This window comes from Lissotriton vulgaris, chromosome 8 (assembly GCF_964263255.1).
Source record: "Lissotriton vulgaris chromosome 8, aLisVul1.2, whole genome shotgun sequence".
In the NCBI taxonomy this organism is placed as follows: domain Eukaryota; kingdom Metazoa; phylum Chordata; class Amphibia; order Caudata; family Salamandridae; genus Lissotriton; species Lissotriton vulgaris.
Genome location: NC_141696.1, coordinates 114,267,280 through 114,285,314, shown reverse-complemented (window position 1 = coordinate 114,285,314; position 18,035 = coordinate 114,267,280). Strand labels below are relative to the sequence as shown.

The 18,035-nt window shown below is 44.9% G+C and overlaps 1 protein-coding gene across 9 annotated transcripts in view; it reads right to left on the bottom strand.

The window, feature by feature from the left end:
* The window catches only part of ARAP1 (ArfGAP with RhoGAP domain, ankyrin repeat and PH domain 1), a 768,097-nt gene that overhangs the window by 276,078 nt on the left and 473,984 nt on the right, over window positions 1-18,035 (bottom strand). For all 9 annotated transcript variants that reach the window (XM_086933788.1, XM_086933791.1, XM_086933794.1 and 6 more), the window contains exons 8-9: window positions 12,853-13,008; window positions 9,462-9,530 (exon numbers count right to left, since the gene is read on the bottom strand). In XM_086933788.1, coding sequence (XP_086789914.1) covers window positions 9,462-9,530; window positions 12,853-13,008 — 225 coding nt within the window. The remainder of the gene's footprint in view (window positions 1-9,461; window positions 9,531-12,852; window positions 13,009-18,035) is intronic.

Sequence of the window (18,035 nt, the reverse complement as noted above, 5' to 3'; positions counted from 1 at the left end):
GACCACGTAGCTTGGCCTTGGCATCCAGGAAGGAGTGTCTCTGTTGGTGGACCAGCTTGGTATAGTCCGGGAAGATCATTATTTTATGATTGTCATACAACAGAGTGTCCTTCATCCGCGCCTCTCGGAGAATGACGTCCCTGTCGTGGAAATTAAGGAGCCTGGCGATGATCGGACGGGGCCGCTCCCCGACTGGCGGCTTCTGAGTTAGGGCGCGATGGGCACGCTCCACTATGAAGCATCGCGACAGGGAGTCCGGTGGTAGCCAGCTCTCCAGCCACTGGGACAGAAAAGCCTCCATAGGCCCCTTCTCGCAGTCCTCCGGAAAGCCAACGAAGCGCAGGTTGTTCCGCCTCGCCCGCCCCTCGGCATCCTCCACACGTAGCGCCAGGCCCCGTTGTACCTGCTCCATATCGGCAATCTTCTTCTTGAGGGTGCCAACATCTCCCTCCACCGTCGTGACCCTGGTCTCAGTCTCAGCAATGCGGGCGACTGCATTGCGAAGATCTTGACGCAGCAGCATCACATCGGCCCCCACCGCGCCAATTTTCGCATCCAGCATGTCGCGGGACTGTGTAATGGCCGCCATCAAAGCCGCATTGTCAGGGCCAGCAGGATGACTACCCCCAGCCCCACCGGCTCCTCCACCGTGGCCCGTGTACTTGTCAATGGGTCCTGTCTTAGCGGCGGCCGAGCCCCTCGTCATGGCGGCCGCCCAGAGGGTAGAACAATGACACGCACCTGCAGTTGGGCCGCTTCTTGCAATAGTCCCCCAGCTAGGCCCCGATCGAGGCGTCCCGAACACACCAGGTCGCGTGAGAGTCCCTCGCCACCGGTCCACAGATCAGGTACACCCCAGGCAAAGCCGCTCCGCAAATGTGCAGGATACGTCGACGTGCCCACCGGTACTCCTGGCACGGCGCGGTTATGGGCCAACCCAGCGCAAACCACAAGTTCTCCAGCCGCCGCCCCAGGCACCACAGGAGCAGGATAGGGCAATTCTCCGGGTCAGGCGCCCGCCTGACCCCTCAGTACCCGGGGGGCCCCCTGCCGTGTCCACTCACCGGGGCAATGGATCTGGGCCGGGATCGCCAACTCAGAGGTCCGACTGCACCAGGGCCCGGTAGGCCGTAGATCTTCCAATATCCCTTTCAGTCGCGGGCCCCGCCGCTCACACGGTGAGGAAGGCAGGGAATCCCACCGCAGAGTGTCAGGAGCAGGCAGCCCCGGACCGTGGCCAGCCCCGGCCGTAAGGATCAATGTCCCGGCTGCGCTCGGACACACCAGGCCGCCCCGGCCGCTCCGGCCCCTTCGCCGCCTCCACACCACCTGCAGGTCCAGCCAGGCCCTGGGGGGGACAATCGGTATTCAGATGTCCAATGTCCGCAGCGACCCCCTCCAGCACATCACTCCACAGCGCCGGTCAACAAGAGCGGAGGATGCAGCCCTCACCAGCAATGGAGCCGCCGCCAGTCCCAGCAGAGGGCACCGCGTCCGCCGGCTGCGAGGGGCGCCGCGCCCCCGGAAGGCGGAGGGCGGCGCAGACAGCCACAGCAGAGCGAATGCCCTCGGGCGGGGGCCGCCAAACTCGAGGCCCCGGCTCCGGCAAGTCCAGGTAGGCCGCAGCCCCCCAAGGGCCTCCCTACCGGCCCAGGCCCCCACCGCCGGCAACGCAAGGACAGACAGGGCACCCCGCTGTGAGTCGCCGACAGCAGGGAGCCCCAGAGCACGGCCAGGGAGCGGCAGCGCCGGCTCCGGGTCAGGTCCCCGGTCGGGGACGTCAAAATCGAGGCCCCTGCTCGGCCGGCGGGCACCAGGCCGCTCGCTGCACCAACTCGTCTCACAGCCTCCGATGGTCTCGGCGCGGCAGCTCCAGCACCGGACGGCTCCCGGTGTCCTCCGCCAACACTCCCGTAAGTGTGGTGCACTTTGCAGGGTTCAGGGCCAGGATAAACGCAGGATAATCGGCGGGCCGGCGGGAGCTCTTAGGCAGCCACGTCCGCCATGCTCGCCCGCTAAGCCCAGATCTTCGTTTTTGCTGAGATTTTCCATTGCTAGGCGTTCTGTCTTACTTAGATTTTGGAAGGTTTTGATGCCTGTTTTATCCAAATTGTCTATGCCTTTGAGGAGTGCTTGCTCAAAAGCTTGTAGTTCCGGCGGTACGCAGGAAGCAGGGGGGTTGAAAGTTGATTTCCTGCGAAGAGTAGTATCTCCCTCTGGTTGTTGTGTTGTGGAGTTAGAGAAAAAAGCCTTAAGTTTCAAAGTTCTGCAAAATTCAGCCAGCTCACTTTTGATTTTAAAAGTGTCTATTTTTGGAGTAGGGACGAATCCCAGTCCCTTGTTCAAGACTGATATCTGGTCACTGGTGAGTTCTACCTCCGATAGGTTCACTATTAGTGAGTGTTCTTGCTGGTTGATGGTTGCGCAGCTGCCATGCTCCGGGTTTGCACGTTCCTTTGCTGGTCTTGCCAGGTCAGAGACTTTCTTTTTCCTCGGGGCTGTGGGCGGCCTCTGGATAAAAAAGGCTGTTGTTCCTGTGGTGGTTGGTTGTGCTGACCCGACATTTGTTGGTTCATTAATTGGGGCATTTGTTGCATCCCTTGCATTCCTTGATGGAAGGGATCCATCCACCCTCCGTAGTGTGGAACAAAAGGTTGGTAGTACGGTATATTATAGGTTGGATGGTAAGGACGTTGCCACCTGTTCCCTCTTCTCGGCCGTTGGTACCGGAAGTTATTACGACCCTGTTCGGGTTTTGGTCGTCTGAACTGCTGAAGGAATTGTTCGATGAATTTTTCCCAGTCGATTCATTATCCGAATTTGTATCTATAAAGACAAAGTCCTCTTTTATATAGGGGTGCATTTTTTCTTGGCTGAATTTTTTGATGTCCTTTGTGAGTTTCTGTAGCTTGTTCTGCATCAGGAACTGTTGGGTTTCCTCCATCTCTTTTGTTATTTCATCAAGTCTTTTTTTGTAGACTTGCGGGTTGATACCCTTTTTCAGCTCGCTTTCACATGCTTCTATTTCTTTTAGTAATGCATCCGATAGGCGTTTTGCAGTCTTGATGATTAAGACTAAGTAATCCAAGGTACACTTCCATGAGATGGAAGACCAGTCCTTACGGAAGGCCAAATCATGGAGGAAAATGCGTGGTGCATTCCCGACCCAGAGGCCTCTGGGCGCTATTTTGGACCTTAGGTACTCGGTCATAATGATCCCGTGGATCGCAGTTCTAATTCGCCAATAGAAGGACCAAAAATCTGAGAGACACCCTTGTACATACACGCCCCAGGCTGGGAGCTGTAGCACCTGTAACTAACAGTGTAAACATGACACCACTCTCAGGACACTTCCCATGTGGGACATGCACAGCCTGCAAAACAACAACAGCTACAAAAAGTCTACAATTGGGAGAGAACTTTGTATGGACACAAAAACAGTTTACAAACTGTAACTCATCACATGTCATTTACATGATCCAGTGCCCGTGTAAAAAGAGATACATCGGGATGACATGTCGCAAGGTTAAACTCAGGATAGGGGAACACAGGAGCAACATCAAGCTAAAAAAGAATACCACCAAGCTATGTGCCCATTTCACTGAAAATAACCACACACATGAAGAAATGCAATGGACAGTAATAGAAATGCTGACCAACAGAGCCAGTAATGCTGAAAAGATCCTATATGAGAAGGAGCAAAGGTGGGTGGACCGCCTTCGTACCTATGACTCTGGATTGAATGATAATGTGACCTGGCACCATTTTGCTAAGTAAAACAATGTACATATCCAAGCATCCATGACCGCCCTGAAATGATGGGAATTACATCCCGTGATGATTGAATTCTCCGTCTACTAAATGCGTAAAAACTACAATTCCCCGCAAGCGCACCAATAGCGTTTACCCAGTAGGAATACCTCCCCTTTGAAGTGCCTAATCCCTGTAAAAATAAACTACAATCCGAGTTCCGACTCTCCGTTAACACTAGGCAAGAGGTAGGGCCTATTTCCTTTAAAAAGAAACTACAATCTGGCTCCCATCACTCCGGGGGCAGAGTCAGCACAAGGCAGGAGGAAGGACTCCATGCGGGTAATGGCGAAGTAACAAGTCCTCGTTTTTCTTCTTGTGGGTAAGCATTAACAGCTAATCTGTCCTGACAGTGGTCCCTGTCTCCGCTTCAGCTCTGTGGCGTTCCAAGACACCCCTGTAGGAAGTAGAAGTCGTAATCACGACAGGTAAGATCTCACAGAACACCGCAATTGCCGGTTTGGTTTTCTCGATCTTTAATAGCGCCTCTCGTATATACTAGCCATGGTGCAGCTTTTACCTTTAGCGAGAGCTTTTTTCTTTAGCGAGAGCTTGAACATCGACTCTGTTTTTACAAATGAATGAAAGGGTAACCCTGCTGCATGTGAATGATCGGCACCATGACATTTGATGAGAGGTTGAGAAAACAATTTTAATTATTAATTATGATTTTCCGGTTGAACCACAACACTTGCACTTACAAACGTATATGCATCAATAGCGATAACCACCTTTCCGTTCCTTGAGTTTACGAGCGTTTTTCAGTGGAAAGTAATCATTTCCCGAAATTTCAAACCGCTCACCTTCATGAGAAATCTTTCATGAATTACACTAGTGTCACCATTAATCACTATCTATGTTACTGCACTCCCCCCCCCTTTCAAGGATTCACTGCTCACAGCTTAACATAGCTTTTTGTGTATATTCTTCCATAGATCCAGAAGATAACATTACTCAATTCAATGCATTGAGTTGTGGGATTACCGCACAATTCGTGTGAGTAGCTATTATTTGTTTGTTCTGTACCAACCCCTTTGTTAGTCCTGACGAACGCTCTACAGACCGCCTGGCCCAATAGAGCTGAAACATGTCGACGATACCACCCTAGTAATACCATATAGTCCCGTAACTTGACTTATGAATGAGTATTCAAAATTTTTAATAATGTGAAGTTTGCCTAACATTAAAAATTTTTAGGGCAATCTTTTTCACCTTTTTATTCAATCCTTTTGGGAAAATCCTTTTTGTCTCTGGACACTGCACTCGAGACTGGAGGTGCCTCTGGATGAGGCTAGCAGTACACACCAAGAGGAAAAACCCGATGATAACTGCATGAATGTCAGTGTGGGGCGGATGAAGCTAATATACCGCTAATCTCACATATACACTGACTTCTATGAGGGTTTCCTTATTTGCACTGAACCAACAGTCAAACAGTGTAACAAGTGTCCAATTTTGTTGATTATAAACTGAATATTTTCGGGGAAAGAAACGGACACTGTAAATTCCTCATCCCTCCCAGTTGATTAAGTTACAAATACTACAACAGAAGCTAGTCTTGGGAAGCGACAGAGGGCAGTGTCTGGAATGGTATGTGGAAAAAATAGAACAGTGCCTTCGAGTCAAACTTAAAAACGACGGAAAGTACTCAATGAGTCAACAGAAAGCCCCGGTTGGGCAAGTAAAATGGTTCTCTGCAGAATGTTTAGAAAAGAAGGAGATAAGGAGAGAAGCACGTAGTCTCAAGGTTAAATATGAACAGGATAGGGCTGTTAATCTTAAACTGAGAAGAGAATATAAAATGTTAATTTGCATTGCGAAAAGAGTCTATAAAGAAAGATACTGGGGAAATCTGCCAGAAATAATTGAAACAAAGAATATACGTCAGTTTTGGAAGCTAATACGATCTGCGGCGGCAGGATACCCGGTGGGAGCTATGAATTGCATGGTAGAAGAGGCAGCATGGGAGGAATATCTGCAGGAATTGCATGGGTTGGGTAGGGGAACAGAAGATGGCCAGATACAGAATTGGATTAGGTTAGTTGAAGATCTAAAACCAGACTTCTCAGTATTGAATGTGAAGAATACAAAAATAAAATTGAAGCTAACCTGCGCAGCAGGACCGGATAATCTCCCAGCATCAATAATAAAGTCCCAGTAGAACTGGTGGGCAGAATTTTTCTTGCATATGTTTCTAGACATCATGGACACTGGAATAATCCCTAAAAATTGGAAGGGAGCAGTAATAAGACAGGTGCACAAGAAAGGCAATATGAACTCCCCTAAAAATTATAGATTCATTAATTTGCTGAATATCGGGGAAAAGATATTTGTAAAAATAATATTAGGAAGGCTTAAGGACTGGGTGGAGCAATGTTCAATTGTACCAGTAGAACAGGAAGGCCACTCCACCATTGACCACTTCTTCGCTCTTTGGGCAGTGGCGCGGAAGTCGATAGAGCAAAAAGGAAAGCTATATTGTTGCTTTGTCAACTTTCGCGCTGCTTTTGACTGAGTGGATCGAAAATGCCTCTGGGAGTCACTGATAAACTATAGTATACCAGAAGGCATACTGGCCATAGTAAACGAGCTACACAGAGGAAATTGGGCACAGGTCATTAGGGACACGAGGGGGTCCTTGACTCAGAAAATAGCTATTGGGAATTGTCTTAGACAGGGTTGCATCCTGGCCCCATTGCCCTTTGCCATATTCCTAGCAGATTTACCTGCAGCCCTAGAAGTTGAAAGAAGCACCAGCCCCAGAATGAGCGGGCATAACGTGTCATGCCTATTGTAGGCAGACGATCTGGTGATTTTCAGATGGAGCTAGGGCTCCAAAGGAAATTAAATGTTTTTAGAGAGTACTGCGAGACAAAGTTTTCAGTTGTAAATATGGAAAAAACTAAGATTTTATGTTTCAGGAAAAGAGACAAGAGATTTAGTTGGTTTTGAGGCCCAAGGAAATTGGAGATTGTAAATGAGTACAGATATTTGGGAGTTTGGTTCGATAGTGCACTAAAGTGGAATAAGCACTTAGAAGCCCGGAAAGCAAAAGCCTTTACATAAATCTGTGGGTTGAAAAATGTTATTGAGAATATGGAGATATGTCCCACAGACCCTTGTTAAAGGCATATGATGCAATGATACCCCCACAAGTATTGTACAGAGGTGAAGTCCTTTACCTAAGTGGTAAATGCGGGAGGGACTTCGAAGAAGGGAAGAGTCTAAAAACGTATTGTCATTACCGACCTCAACAATGATCCAGGCCATTAGAAGGGAGATAGGAACAATAGCATGGAGCACACAGGTCCAAATGTCCCTGGTAAGGTTTTGCAAACGCCAGGATTCAGGCATAGTGCAGAAGGTCTCACAATGGTGCAGAGAGGAGATCCAGTCTAGTAGTCTAAAATGGGCTACGAAAACTAGAAAGAAACTTCTCCCTGCAGGAGAGATCTTAAAGGTGAGAATATCCCAGCAATCGCTGCAAGTAGACTTTTCGAAAAGCGCATTCAGAGCCCAAGGGCAGGAATTGTCCAGAAAAGCGGATCTGGAGTATCAGTGCAATGCATGAGAACCTCATGGTTGAATGATGCCTGGTATCCTTACCTGGACACACTGCCGATTCACTGGCTTAGATGTGAAATTTTAAGAGTAAGAATAGTCATCAATCCTTGGCTGATGGAGGAAAAAAACAAACGCAGAAATGATTCAGCCTGATGGAAACTGTAAATGTGTGTTGGGAACAAAAAGTTATATTTTGCACATATTAGTAGACTGTATTTCAGTTTTAGCTTTGCGGAAATTGATCTTCTGTCCAATCTTTTTAAAATATGAAATAAGGTCATGAGAACAGGCAGTAGCCTTACTTACAGAGATGCCAAATCTAGAAATTGCTATTGCTCTAGGAAATTATATGAACGCCATAAAACAATTTGTGAGGGAGAAATTGCAGGCGTCTTAGCACTTTTTAAGTTGGTTTATTAAATGTTTTTTGCCTCTGTTTAACTATTATAAAACTGCTTAATATAAAAGTTTTATTAATTTTTAATGGATCAAACTGACCCGTTTATATTAAATATTAATATGATTGTGCCATCATGGCTAGGATATGAGTGCTGTAATCCTTTCTCATAGGTTATCTGCATTGGAATTGATAATAAATTTGTACTGTTGTAATAATTATATTGGGTTTTATTGTGTTTAAAGACTATGGTCTAAATAAACAGAGCTTTTTAACTTGACTTGACCTGGATTGGTTTCATTTTTCACAAGTTGCTTCTTCTCTTCTTCAAACACAGTGAGGGCTTTCCAAAGGACTGGATAATCTTCTGGTGTGCCCTTTAGGAATAATGCCTATGTGCCCACAACTCATACCAACTACCAAAATAATTCATCTTTCTGGTGAATTCAGTGTCCATTTTCAATGGTTATACTTTCTTGCAAAATTTAAGGTATCCCATACCTTTAAAAAACTTCCCATGCATTTTAATCAATGAATAACTATGTGAATCAATGTTACCTTAAAGTTATATAAAGAAGATTAAAGAAACTAGCTACTGATCGTTTTCTCAGCGCTGGAGGAAATGAAGACCAACTGGTGGTCTGGATATGACCAATCTGTAAACAGCCATGTTTATTGCTCATTTGAGAAAGACACCTGTTGCCTACTTGACGATTTGTTAGTGTGAGAGATATATTTTGTATAAATGTTGAAAACTATATGAACTAGTCTAGCGTATAGTGTGGGAAGCCTACTTGGTGGACGGGTCTGAGAAGCATGAGAAGACCAATGGTGTGAAGCAATGCAGTCAAATCACTAACCACCCGGAGACCGATAGGTGTTGCTTTACGAAGATCATACAAACAGGGACTTTACGAAGAACATATGACTGGAATCCAGGCTCCGGCTCGTGCTCATAGCAGGACAGAAGTAGATGACTGGGCTCAGCATTAAATCTGCCAAGACCTTCTAAATGTCTGCCTACTTCAAAATCTATGCGAGGAATGGACGATGGGTGATGCATTGGTACCTAACTCTGGGAACTGCAATGCTTTTGATTTGAGGTGCAACAAGGGTTGTAAGTAAAGGACTCTTGACCTGACAGGCCCCAGAATAGTAGGAAACTTGAGGAAAGGGCAAGGATACTTGAAAGAGCACCTGCAGAGGCTTTTTGCGGGGAGGTGGGCTATACTTGGCACAGTTACAGGGCTAAGGCTCAAATGTTTGACCAAATTATATGTGTAGAACGTTTGGAGCTCAAGAATGGTAGACAGGTGTGTCTAGAATAGATAGACAGGATTTGTGTTATTGAAGTGGAAATGAACTTATAGGACCTTTCCACAGTTTATCTGAAAGAGAAGCCACATAGAGGGACAATTGTAATGTGAGTTACAGCCCTTTGCAAATCAGGAAAATCCACTTAAACCACATTGGGACAGGGCTTGAGAGAGGGGCAATAAATGCCCACTGTGGTCGAGAATGACCCTTGATCTGACTGAATGGGAAAGGATAACTTTAGCATAAGCAGAAGAAACTATAGCTGGAAACAAAAAGGCATTTCCTAGTAACTGGTTAGTGCTGCAAAACCATAGTAACGTCAGTACTTCGCTACACACATCTCTGAACATGTCTATCAAGCGAGTGCCTGCACCTCATTAAGGATGTGTATCGGCTAGCCGGAGCTCCATTCGCCTCCTCAGACAGAGAAGAATTCTGGAAACTATGGGAACAAAGAGAGGAGAGAGATCAGGGTCAGGCGTTAACACATGCAACTTTAACCAGACATATCATCACCAGGAGACTTAAAACAGGCAGAAATCAAAGGCTATTACTGAAACATATCTACACAGACAAAGAAATTGATGCCAAGTAAGGAGTGCCACGTTCTGCCAATCGCCCCTTCTGTCGCAAAACAGAAAAATCAATTCTCCTGTTTTGCTTTGGTCTTCCCACAACGTTTAATCACTCCTGTGTTTTTACAGAGGGAGTATTCGAAAAAAACATAACTAGTCAGGTCCAGTTTCTAATAATGATTTTAAAAAATTAAAAAACTACTCTGGCAGCAGAAGTTTTAAAGGTCTATCACTGACATTTAAGAAAGGTACCATCTGTTTCAATGTTTTGGAATACTCTGCTTTTTATGGAAATGCCCCCTTACCTTTGGCACAGCACATTACTTCAGCGCCCCTTTTACACCTGGACTGGTAAAATGTGGCTTGTCAGTTTTAGAAGGTGAATCTGTATCACACAATACATCTGGGACATTACTTGCAGATTGGTCCCAGCTCACACATCCCAGGCTTCCTGAGGACAGACACTGGTAAGCTACCACCGATGAATCTTATAGTAATCAATTTTTGGGTGGACTGAAGAACAGTGGTCTATTCCTGGGGCTTCCTGATCCAGGCTCACTTATATTAATCTGCAAAGTCACTATGTCCCATTTCAATAATCATAATAGCATCCTAGTAGGGATTTCTCTAAAATGCTGGGCAATCTGCTTCTGGCCTAAAACTACCCTGGACAACTTATTTAGAGCTTAAAGATGGCAGATTAAATCTTGCGGACAAGAAAACAATCACTGCTGCAGACCATACAAAATCTGGATTCAAAGATCCAGTGTCTGTCCAACAAATCCTTATATGGCCAGTCATCCCGCTATCACAAGGCTCTACAAGTCAAATAGGTGATTGAGCTCACAAACTCTGATGGCCACCACCAGCCAAAGCACATCTAGTCCTTTAAGATGAATACTATCACCGCTGCTCAATAACAAACCCAATGTATACCGCTCAAATTACCACCAAATTGTCTCAGATCACTGATTCAAGACTACAGAAGTTTTCTGCAGCTTGCTCACCTCTGAATTCTCTCTTCCCTTTGAACCTCGCTGCAGTTTTGAAGGTACTTTTCAGTGTAATTCGCACCATAATATGTGAAATAGCTATTCATATTTTCAACTGCCTCTCTGCATTTGCCAGCAACTCACATCACTTCACGGGGATCCAATTCCTCGTCCTTTGTAGGCTAAGAAAGTGGTTCTACAATGTTATGGATCGCCTCCGCCACAACATCAACAAGGGGTATGAAAGATCAAAAGCCAAGGTCCCATCTCCCGGAATTACCAGAATTGTAATAAGGATAAAATTTGCGAGTCCTCTGAAATTATTTCCAGGAGCAAAATATTTGGTATATCGCATCAATGCAAGTAACTATACTTAACTTCCATGCTATATCATTCAAAACAGAGTAGGGTTAGCAATACGACGGTGTAGGGGGCTATTGCAAAGAGTGACTGTAGTAGGGTCACTGCTTTGTAGGCCACTCGTTTACTCATCCTTGGAGGATTCGAAAGGAAGCACAACATTGTGTCTCCTGTCATGAATGTAATGTTAAGTAATTGGGTAATCCTGTAGTCAAATCTGGAGTGAGTGGCATTGGCTGCACTGGTGTGATTGGGGCACTTCTGCATGGAGAGGCTCTTAGGAGAATATCTGTAAGGTTTGGAAGTTTCTAGTTAGTCCGGACGACTCTGGAGAATGAGGACGTCAAAGGACAGCTGCATACAGAGTGACAAAGGGAAGAGAAGATCACCCTTCACTAGGACCCGTGAAAGGTGTTGGCCCACTTCTGGAGGATGAAGCTAACTCTTGGTGACCCAATGGTGGACTGGTTGGAGTCTAACTGGAGTCAGAGATGGGTCACTAGCTCACACATCTTCTGAATATTGTGTGGGTAGTAGGTGGATGAAGTGATGCAGCAACCACGGTTTAGGGCTTCAACCTATGTGGGTGAGTGTCGAGCATGATGTGCAAGATGCCAGATTAAATCTTGCGGACAAGAAAACAACCACTGCTGCACACCATACAACATCTGGATTCAAAGATGCAGTGTCGGTCCCTCAAGGCTTGAGTTATGAGAGTTCGTGCCGGTCTGACTTGTTTTCTATGTTAGTGCAGAGATACCCCTTCGGGGGTGATTCCTGCGCTTTATAAATTCTCTACATACATACATAGGGACACTGCCCTAGTCCAGAGGTATGGTCTGCTCATCCCATTCACTCACAGCCATAACAGAACCCCCAAAATGAACTCTAGGCAAAGCTCATCGTTCAGTTAGACCCTTAATTAGTTCACAAAGGATGCACCACAGACATGCTCATATGTTATTGTATGCTAATGATCAAAATTAAGGGCATCACTCTTTTGGATTCTGAACTACCAGAGAGGAAGGGGGGATGACTATGCAGACATAAAACTGAACTCTGTAGTTCATACAATACAGAACCTCATAACTCTCCTCACTGAGCTAGAAGTCTATCCCGCTACAGGCGAGGTGTTCATGGTGCCAGTGATGTATAACGGCAATCTTATGGAATAAGGTCCTACAAGAGCAGGACGTTGCTGTACATCAGAGCGGATGCCCCTGGACATAACATAATAGTTTTCCCCATCACATCCAATCTCGGGGCCTCCTTCTCCTGAAGACAGTAACTGAGGAAGATGCATTTCCACCCTCATCAGAGAGGCAGAAGACATCAGGGCAAGCTATGGTTTGAGAAACCACAGCTGGAATTCAAACATATGTTCTGTGGCTGGTACTCCAGAGGGATTGGAATGAATGAGGACTGACAGAGTAGCTGTAATCGTTTCAGGAGTGAACATTTTACAGTCAGTGCAATCATGTGAAAAGCCAGGCTCAGAAATCAAAAGGGGCGGTACTGGGTGGGGTTGAGTGTTTAAGACCAGCTGGAGAGGGATTTAGTGATTGTCATACCAGATGAAGTCAAAAAGTCTACATGACAATACCACAGTAAGACAACAGAGCACAAACACAGGACATAAGGGATCATTTAAGTCAGTTAAAAAATAAATGTAAGATCCCAATCAGTGTACCAAAATCTCAGTTAAATATGAAAATTGATATACAACAACCCTTCTGTCTCTCACCACGGGTTCGTCATTGCGAAATCCGATGTCTAGCATACTTGGCACACACAAAACATACTTGGCAGTCATCCATTTCGTAATGTGCATACTTACCCTTGTGGTGGATTTTTGTCCAGCCAGCCCGCTTTGATTACAGATGAGGGTTGTGTAGGGCCATCGTCCATAATGATGCTGTACGTACCGGGGCTGCCTGACGACAATGGGCTATTGGACTGGAGTACATTCAGGCCCCCATCATTCCAAAGTTCACTGGAGAGACGGAGAAAACAAAGAAGATAAGGATTCAGATTCTAACAATTCTCATCAAAAGCAGAGTAAGACCACATCCGCCAGGCCACATTGAGCCGAAACAAGCTGACGGAAAGCAAATAAGGCAGCAGAAAGTCTGAAAAACAAAGTCTAGAAGTTGTTCAGGGGGTGGTTTATGCACCTATATAAATGAAAACAATGAAAACCCCTCACCCCAATACAACTTGCTCACAGGAGCCCAGAGTAGTTAGGGACAAGCAAGAGAACCCACCCTCCACCATCAGCACAGAGTTGGCTTTTGCTGTATTATTCTGAAAATTATCTCCTCAAAAAATGAATTAAATGTGTGCAGCATTGTTAAATGTAACTATATTGGCGGTGATTGTTTTTTGATTTTTTTTAGTGCTTTGAAGCAACTCATGTTATGTGGTGCTTTATAAAAACCAAGTTAATCTTAAATTAAACTGAATGAGATATAACTACAGCATATGTTGCACCACACCATCTGGTTACATAATGTAAGTAACATAAAAAATGTCTATCGTAATAACAAAAAGTTGGGGTAAGAGATCTGTAGCCTTCTCCTTCAAACCAGCCTCACTGGTTTAGTAATAACTCAAACTCATCAACATAAGGTACACCTTCAAATATTTTCCTATTTAATTACTTCACTTGTTCTTTTTGTCATGAATCCAAAACAGTCCAATTATGTATCTTTTTAAAATATCTCTCTATTCAAATGATATCCAAGAGCACAGCCGACCTGTTTTTCGAGGGAACTACCCTCTTCCTCAAGGCTTACGTGTTGAAATGGACATCAATTTATAAAGGTTCAAATTTGTAATATCACAATAGACAAATTATCCATAATTCTTAAATTGCCCCACAGAGATATAAAGGGTTTAGCAGGAACAAATTCCACCGTTAGAGGTCATTCTTCCATTAATAGCTGGGTGGCCAGAGGAAAACATGAAGGTTTACCTTATTTTGATGAATAAAAAATGTCTACCCAATTCGCAGGATATGTATCAATATGTTTCATGGTATGGCCATCTCGGGGATTTAATTTATAGAGCTGGATAAAACCTGATAATCATAACTGCCTGAACTTTTCATGCAGATGGAATTGGACTGTTGGAGCGAACCAATTGCATATGAGATTTTGAGGAGCAGCAGGATTGTGAGGTACAAGGAGCGAGCTCCTTCAATACAAGTCGGACAAGAAAAGCCAGCCTTAAGAACATGCATCTGGGTATTGCTTTTTCTGAGATTATTATTTGCTAATTTATTTCCACTGGGAGAAAAAAAAAAGTATGAAAACACGTTAGTTCAGAAATATCTATATCTTATAATTTGCCGTAGCATTCACGCGGGTGTGAAATATGATGAAAAAGAAGCATGGGAACGCAATGGACCTCAGAGTAGGCCAGAATTATAGGGTGTAATACTGCCCCAGAGAATACCCATTACTACACCCCGCATTTAATCGGCAGTCGATTTCACCACCCGATACACAGCTCCACAGGTCACAATCAGGACTAACGATGGTTCTGGTTTTACAGCGCTGTAAGATCATGCTTCCCCAATCCCAAACAGGACATTTTGGAAATAATATCTTTGCCCTTGATAATGTATAAAACTGTCACCAGGCGAAATTTGCACAGGGTTGCAGATCCAAGCATTATTTGCAAAGTACTAGGATTGTCTTATGGGGTAAAAATTCACAATTTGTGTAAAATTTGCTAGGAATCATAGACCTCCAAATTAGTTTGTAAGATTACTTATTAATTTCGTTATAAAAGGGTTGTTTATCTGGTGTTGAACTTTTATTTATTAAAAAATAAAACTATTTGACTCCACCTTCTCATTATTCAGCCAAATAGCAAATACACAACTTGGTCCAATCCTAGAAATGATAAAGCTCGATATATTGGACCTCAATACAACCAACTTCCAAACATAGAGACAAGTGATGCAAATGGCTTTACAACATTGCACAATCATATTGTTTTTGAACTAGAGTTTCTGACCACTGCGCATGTAACAATCAAAAGCACACAACCATCTCTGGCGTGTGTCACAAGGTGCACATTCACTTATGTGCCAAGGTCAATGGCTCAATCCATCAATTTCTCTTTGGTGCATTCGGTTCATACAACTTTGGCCCAATCCATTCACAACAACTTTGTCAGTTGCGATAAAACCATCTAATTAAACCATATTCGGTGTGGCTAGATTTTGAGTTCGTCCCCAAGGCATTTCGGTTTTAGCCTGCACCAGGGGTCTCGTTTACACACATTTCAACATTATGGAAAGAGCAACATTCATACACTCAAACTATAATCTAATTAAACCTTTGTGTAAAATATGGCTTATCTCTTATGCAAACAGTACACTGTGTAGTTATAAGACTACACAGACTAGTTATGAAAATAAAAGTCTAAACTAGCATAAAGTGAGACAGGAGACATTTAATTACCGTATTTCATCTGAATAACAAAGGAGGTGAGCATGCATATTACTGCATCTATTCCCAAGAGACCACCGGGCCATGAATACTAGTAAAATCACTGATGCACTAGAGATAACATTAATCAAAAAAAGATTAGTCTTATTTTATCGATGTTGTTCGGCAACACCATAAAAGCATTGGCAAAGCCAATTGGTCGCAAAGACTAGACCTATTGGCTTTGACAATGCTTGTGTATATATATATATATATATATATATATATATATATATATATATATATATATATATATATATATATATATATATATATATATATATATATATATATGCAAATAGAGTGGAGAACCCATTGGGAAAGTATGTGAATAGACATAAAGTTACGACTTTGTGGGGGTTTATTAAACTCCTAACGTCCACACCCTACCCGTCCCAAAGGATCAGCTGAACCAAAAGTGCATACAAATCATTTATTTTAGCACAATTCACGAATCAAAATCATTCAGCAAAAAAACTCCAATAATGCACAACTATTACAAATATATCCACAAACTCTGCCTGCTGAATTAAAGCAGCTGACAACCCTTAATGAAGCCCAAACGAAAAGCTCCTCGAGTTAAGCACAAGCAGCTGAGCTCTTTGAATTCCTTGAAAGTAATACATTGCAATCCCAGCCGTGCTGACTGGGTGTTCATCATTCATGGGTGATAAACTGAAGATCAGTGCAGTAAGTAAACACTGTTGAGGCACGCCACACGTTGTGCACATGAGGTATCCTCATCCCTTGTTGGTGCTGGTGGTGCTCTACAGTTTTCTTTCACCAGTTGAATAGTTACCTCCTGTTAAATGGCCTGGGCACACAAGACACGTGGCACACACATTTCATTTTTGTTTTTAGCTGCTCACTTATTTTGTTTTCGTTAAAATGAGGAGAGGGGCTGAAGTTCCCCAGTTTCAATGTAAGGTTAGAAACACCTGCACGTTTGCGGCACATTGCAAAGGCAGTGTGTCTCTGAAAGGAGCTACGTCCATTGTGCATAAACACAATTAGAAGGCACTGAGTCCAGTGGATACGGACATTAGGTGCTACTGGCTCGCCAGGCGTCACCAATAGCTGGCATCATCTGAGAAGGCAATGGAATGCTGCACCCTGGTCATTGCTGCAGACAACAGGGGCGGCTCCTTCGGTAAGGCGGAGGAGCGCCACCCCACTGCTCTCAGAGCAGGAGAAAGGAAAAATAAAACTATTATAAGCTTGTTATAATAATTAATTTTATTCTCTATGGGGTTGGGTTAGGGTGGGGTTGGTCGCGCAGGGGGGAGTGGTTTGTACACTCCGAGTGCGCATGACTGCTTGGCTGGCCATCTTGGGCCGGCCGTCTTGCGTCGAACAAACCGTCATGCGCACATTACATGTTATTGACCAGGCTGTAATGCACAGCCTGGAGAGGAACATGCACAGGCTCCCACTGCCCCGTCTGAGCGCCGAACCAGCATTGTGATTGGCTTTGGTGAGGGAGCTGGGTCCTTCCTGTTTCCGCAACCCAAGCTGAGGAGAGACGGCGGCGTCAGTAGGCACCGAAGCTGAAGAGACGTCGGCGTCAGTAGAGACCGAAGCTGAGGAGAGACGTCGGCCTGCAAAAGACAGTTGTTCATTTTCAATGCACAGTGTACCCCCATCTTCCTGGCATGGATCTGGCAGTAGGGGTGTAGTGGCCACGAGGGGGGCTGGTGAGCCAGCCAGGAGGCTATAAAGGACCCTTAAGTCTGCAACATGGACAAAAACATTTTAAGTCTAGAGTTGCAGGTGGAAGAGGGGAGATTAATGAGTTCTGAGTAAAGTTGTGGCAACAGGTGGACTCTTGCAGAGATCCCAGTTACAAGAGCAGGAGCTGATCCTGCAAAATTCACACTTCTTGGCATTGCCACTGAGTGGTAGTTTTACTGGATCCCGCTCTATAGAAAAAGTTGCTACTTGCATGTTGTGGGTGCTGACAATCAACTGCCGGCACAAGCACCAGAAACCACCGGCTCAAATTAAGCACTGCCTGGCTAATGAGCCCTAATATGGGTGAAACCAGTCATCGGTTGCTTGTGTCTTGTTTCAGGGAGTACCAGGCCTGGCAGATTGGTCTAGACTGTACCCATCAGAGCAGGGTCAAGACTGATTTGCATATTCCTGGGTCCAAACAGAGGAGGCATGGTGGGTGAAAAGAGATGGTTCGGGTGCGACCCAGAGTGGTGGCCAGTGGAAGACATTAATTCAAGCTTTCCATCCATCACCTTGTTTTTGATGCCTTCAGCGGAGATGCCGCATCAGCAGATCCACTGAAAACAAAAAAAGCCCCGCCTGCCTGGCGCGGCTGTCTAAAATCCACAGGAGGTCCTCGGGGAGAGGAATAGAAGCCATGGCCGCTGGTGATAGAGGGGTCCATGAGCCGACTGTCAGAGTCTAAAGAGGGCCAGGGATGTCCTACATAGCAAAGCAATTTAATTTAAGCCGGTGCCTTTCCAGTGCTCAGCACCAGCACCTAATCCTCGGCACCGGTAGTTATAGT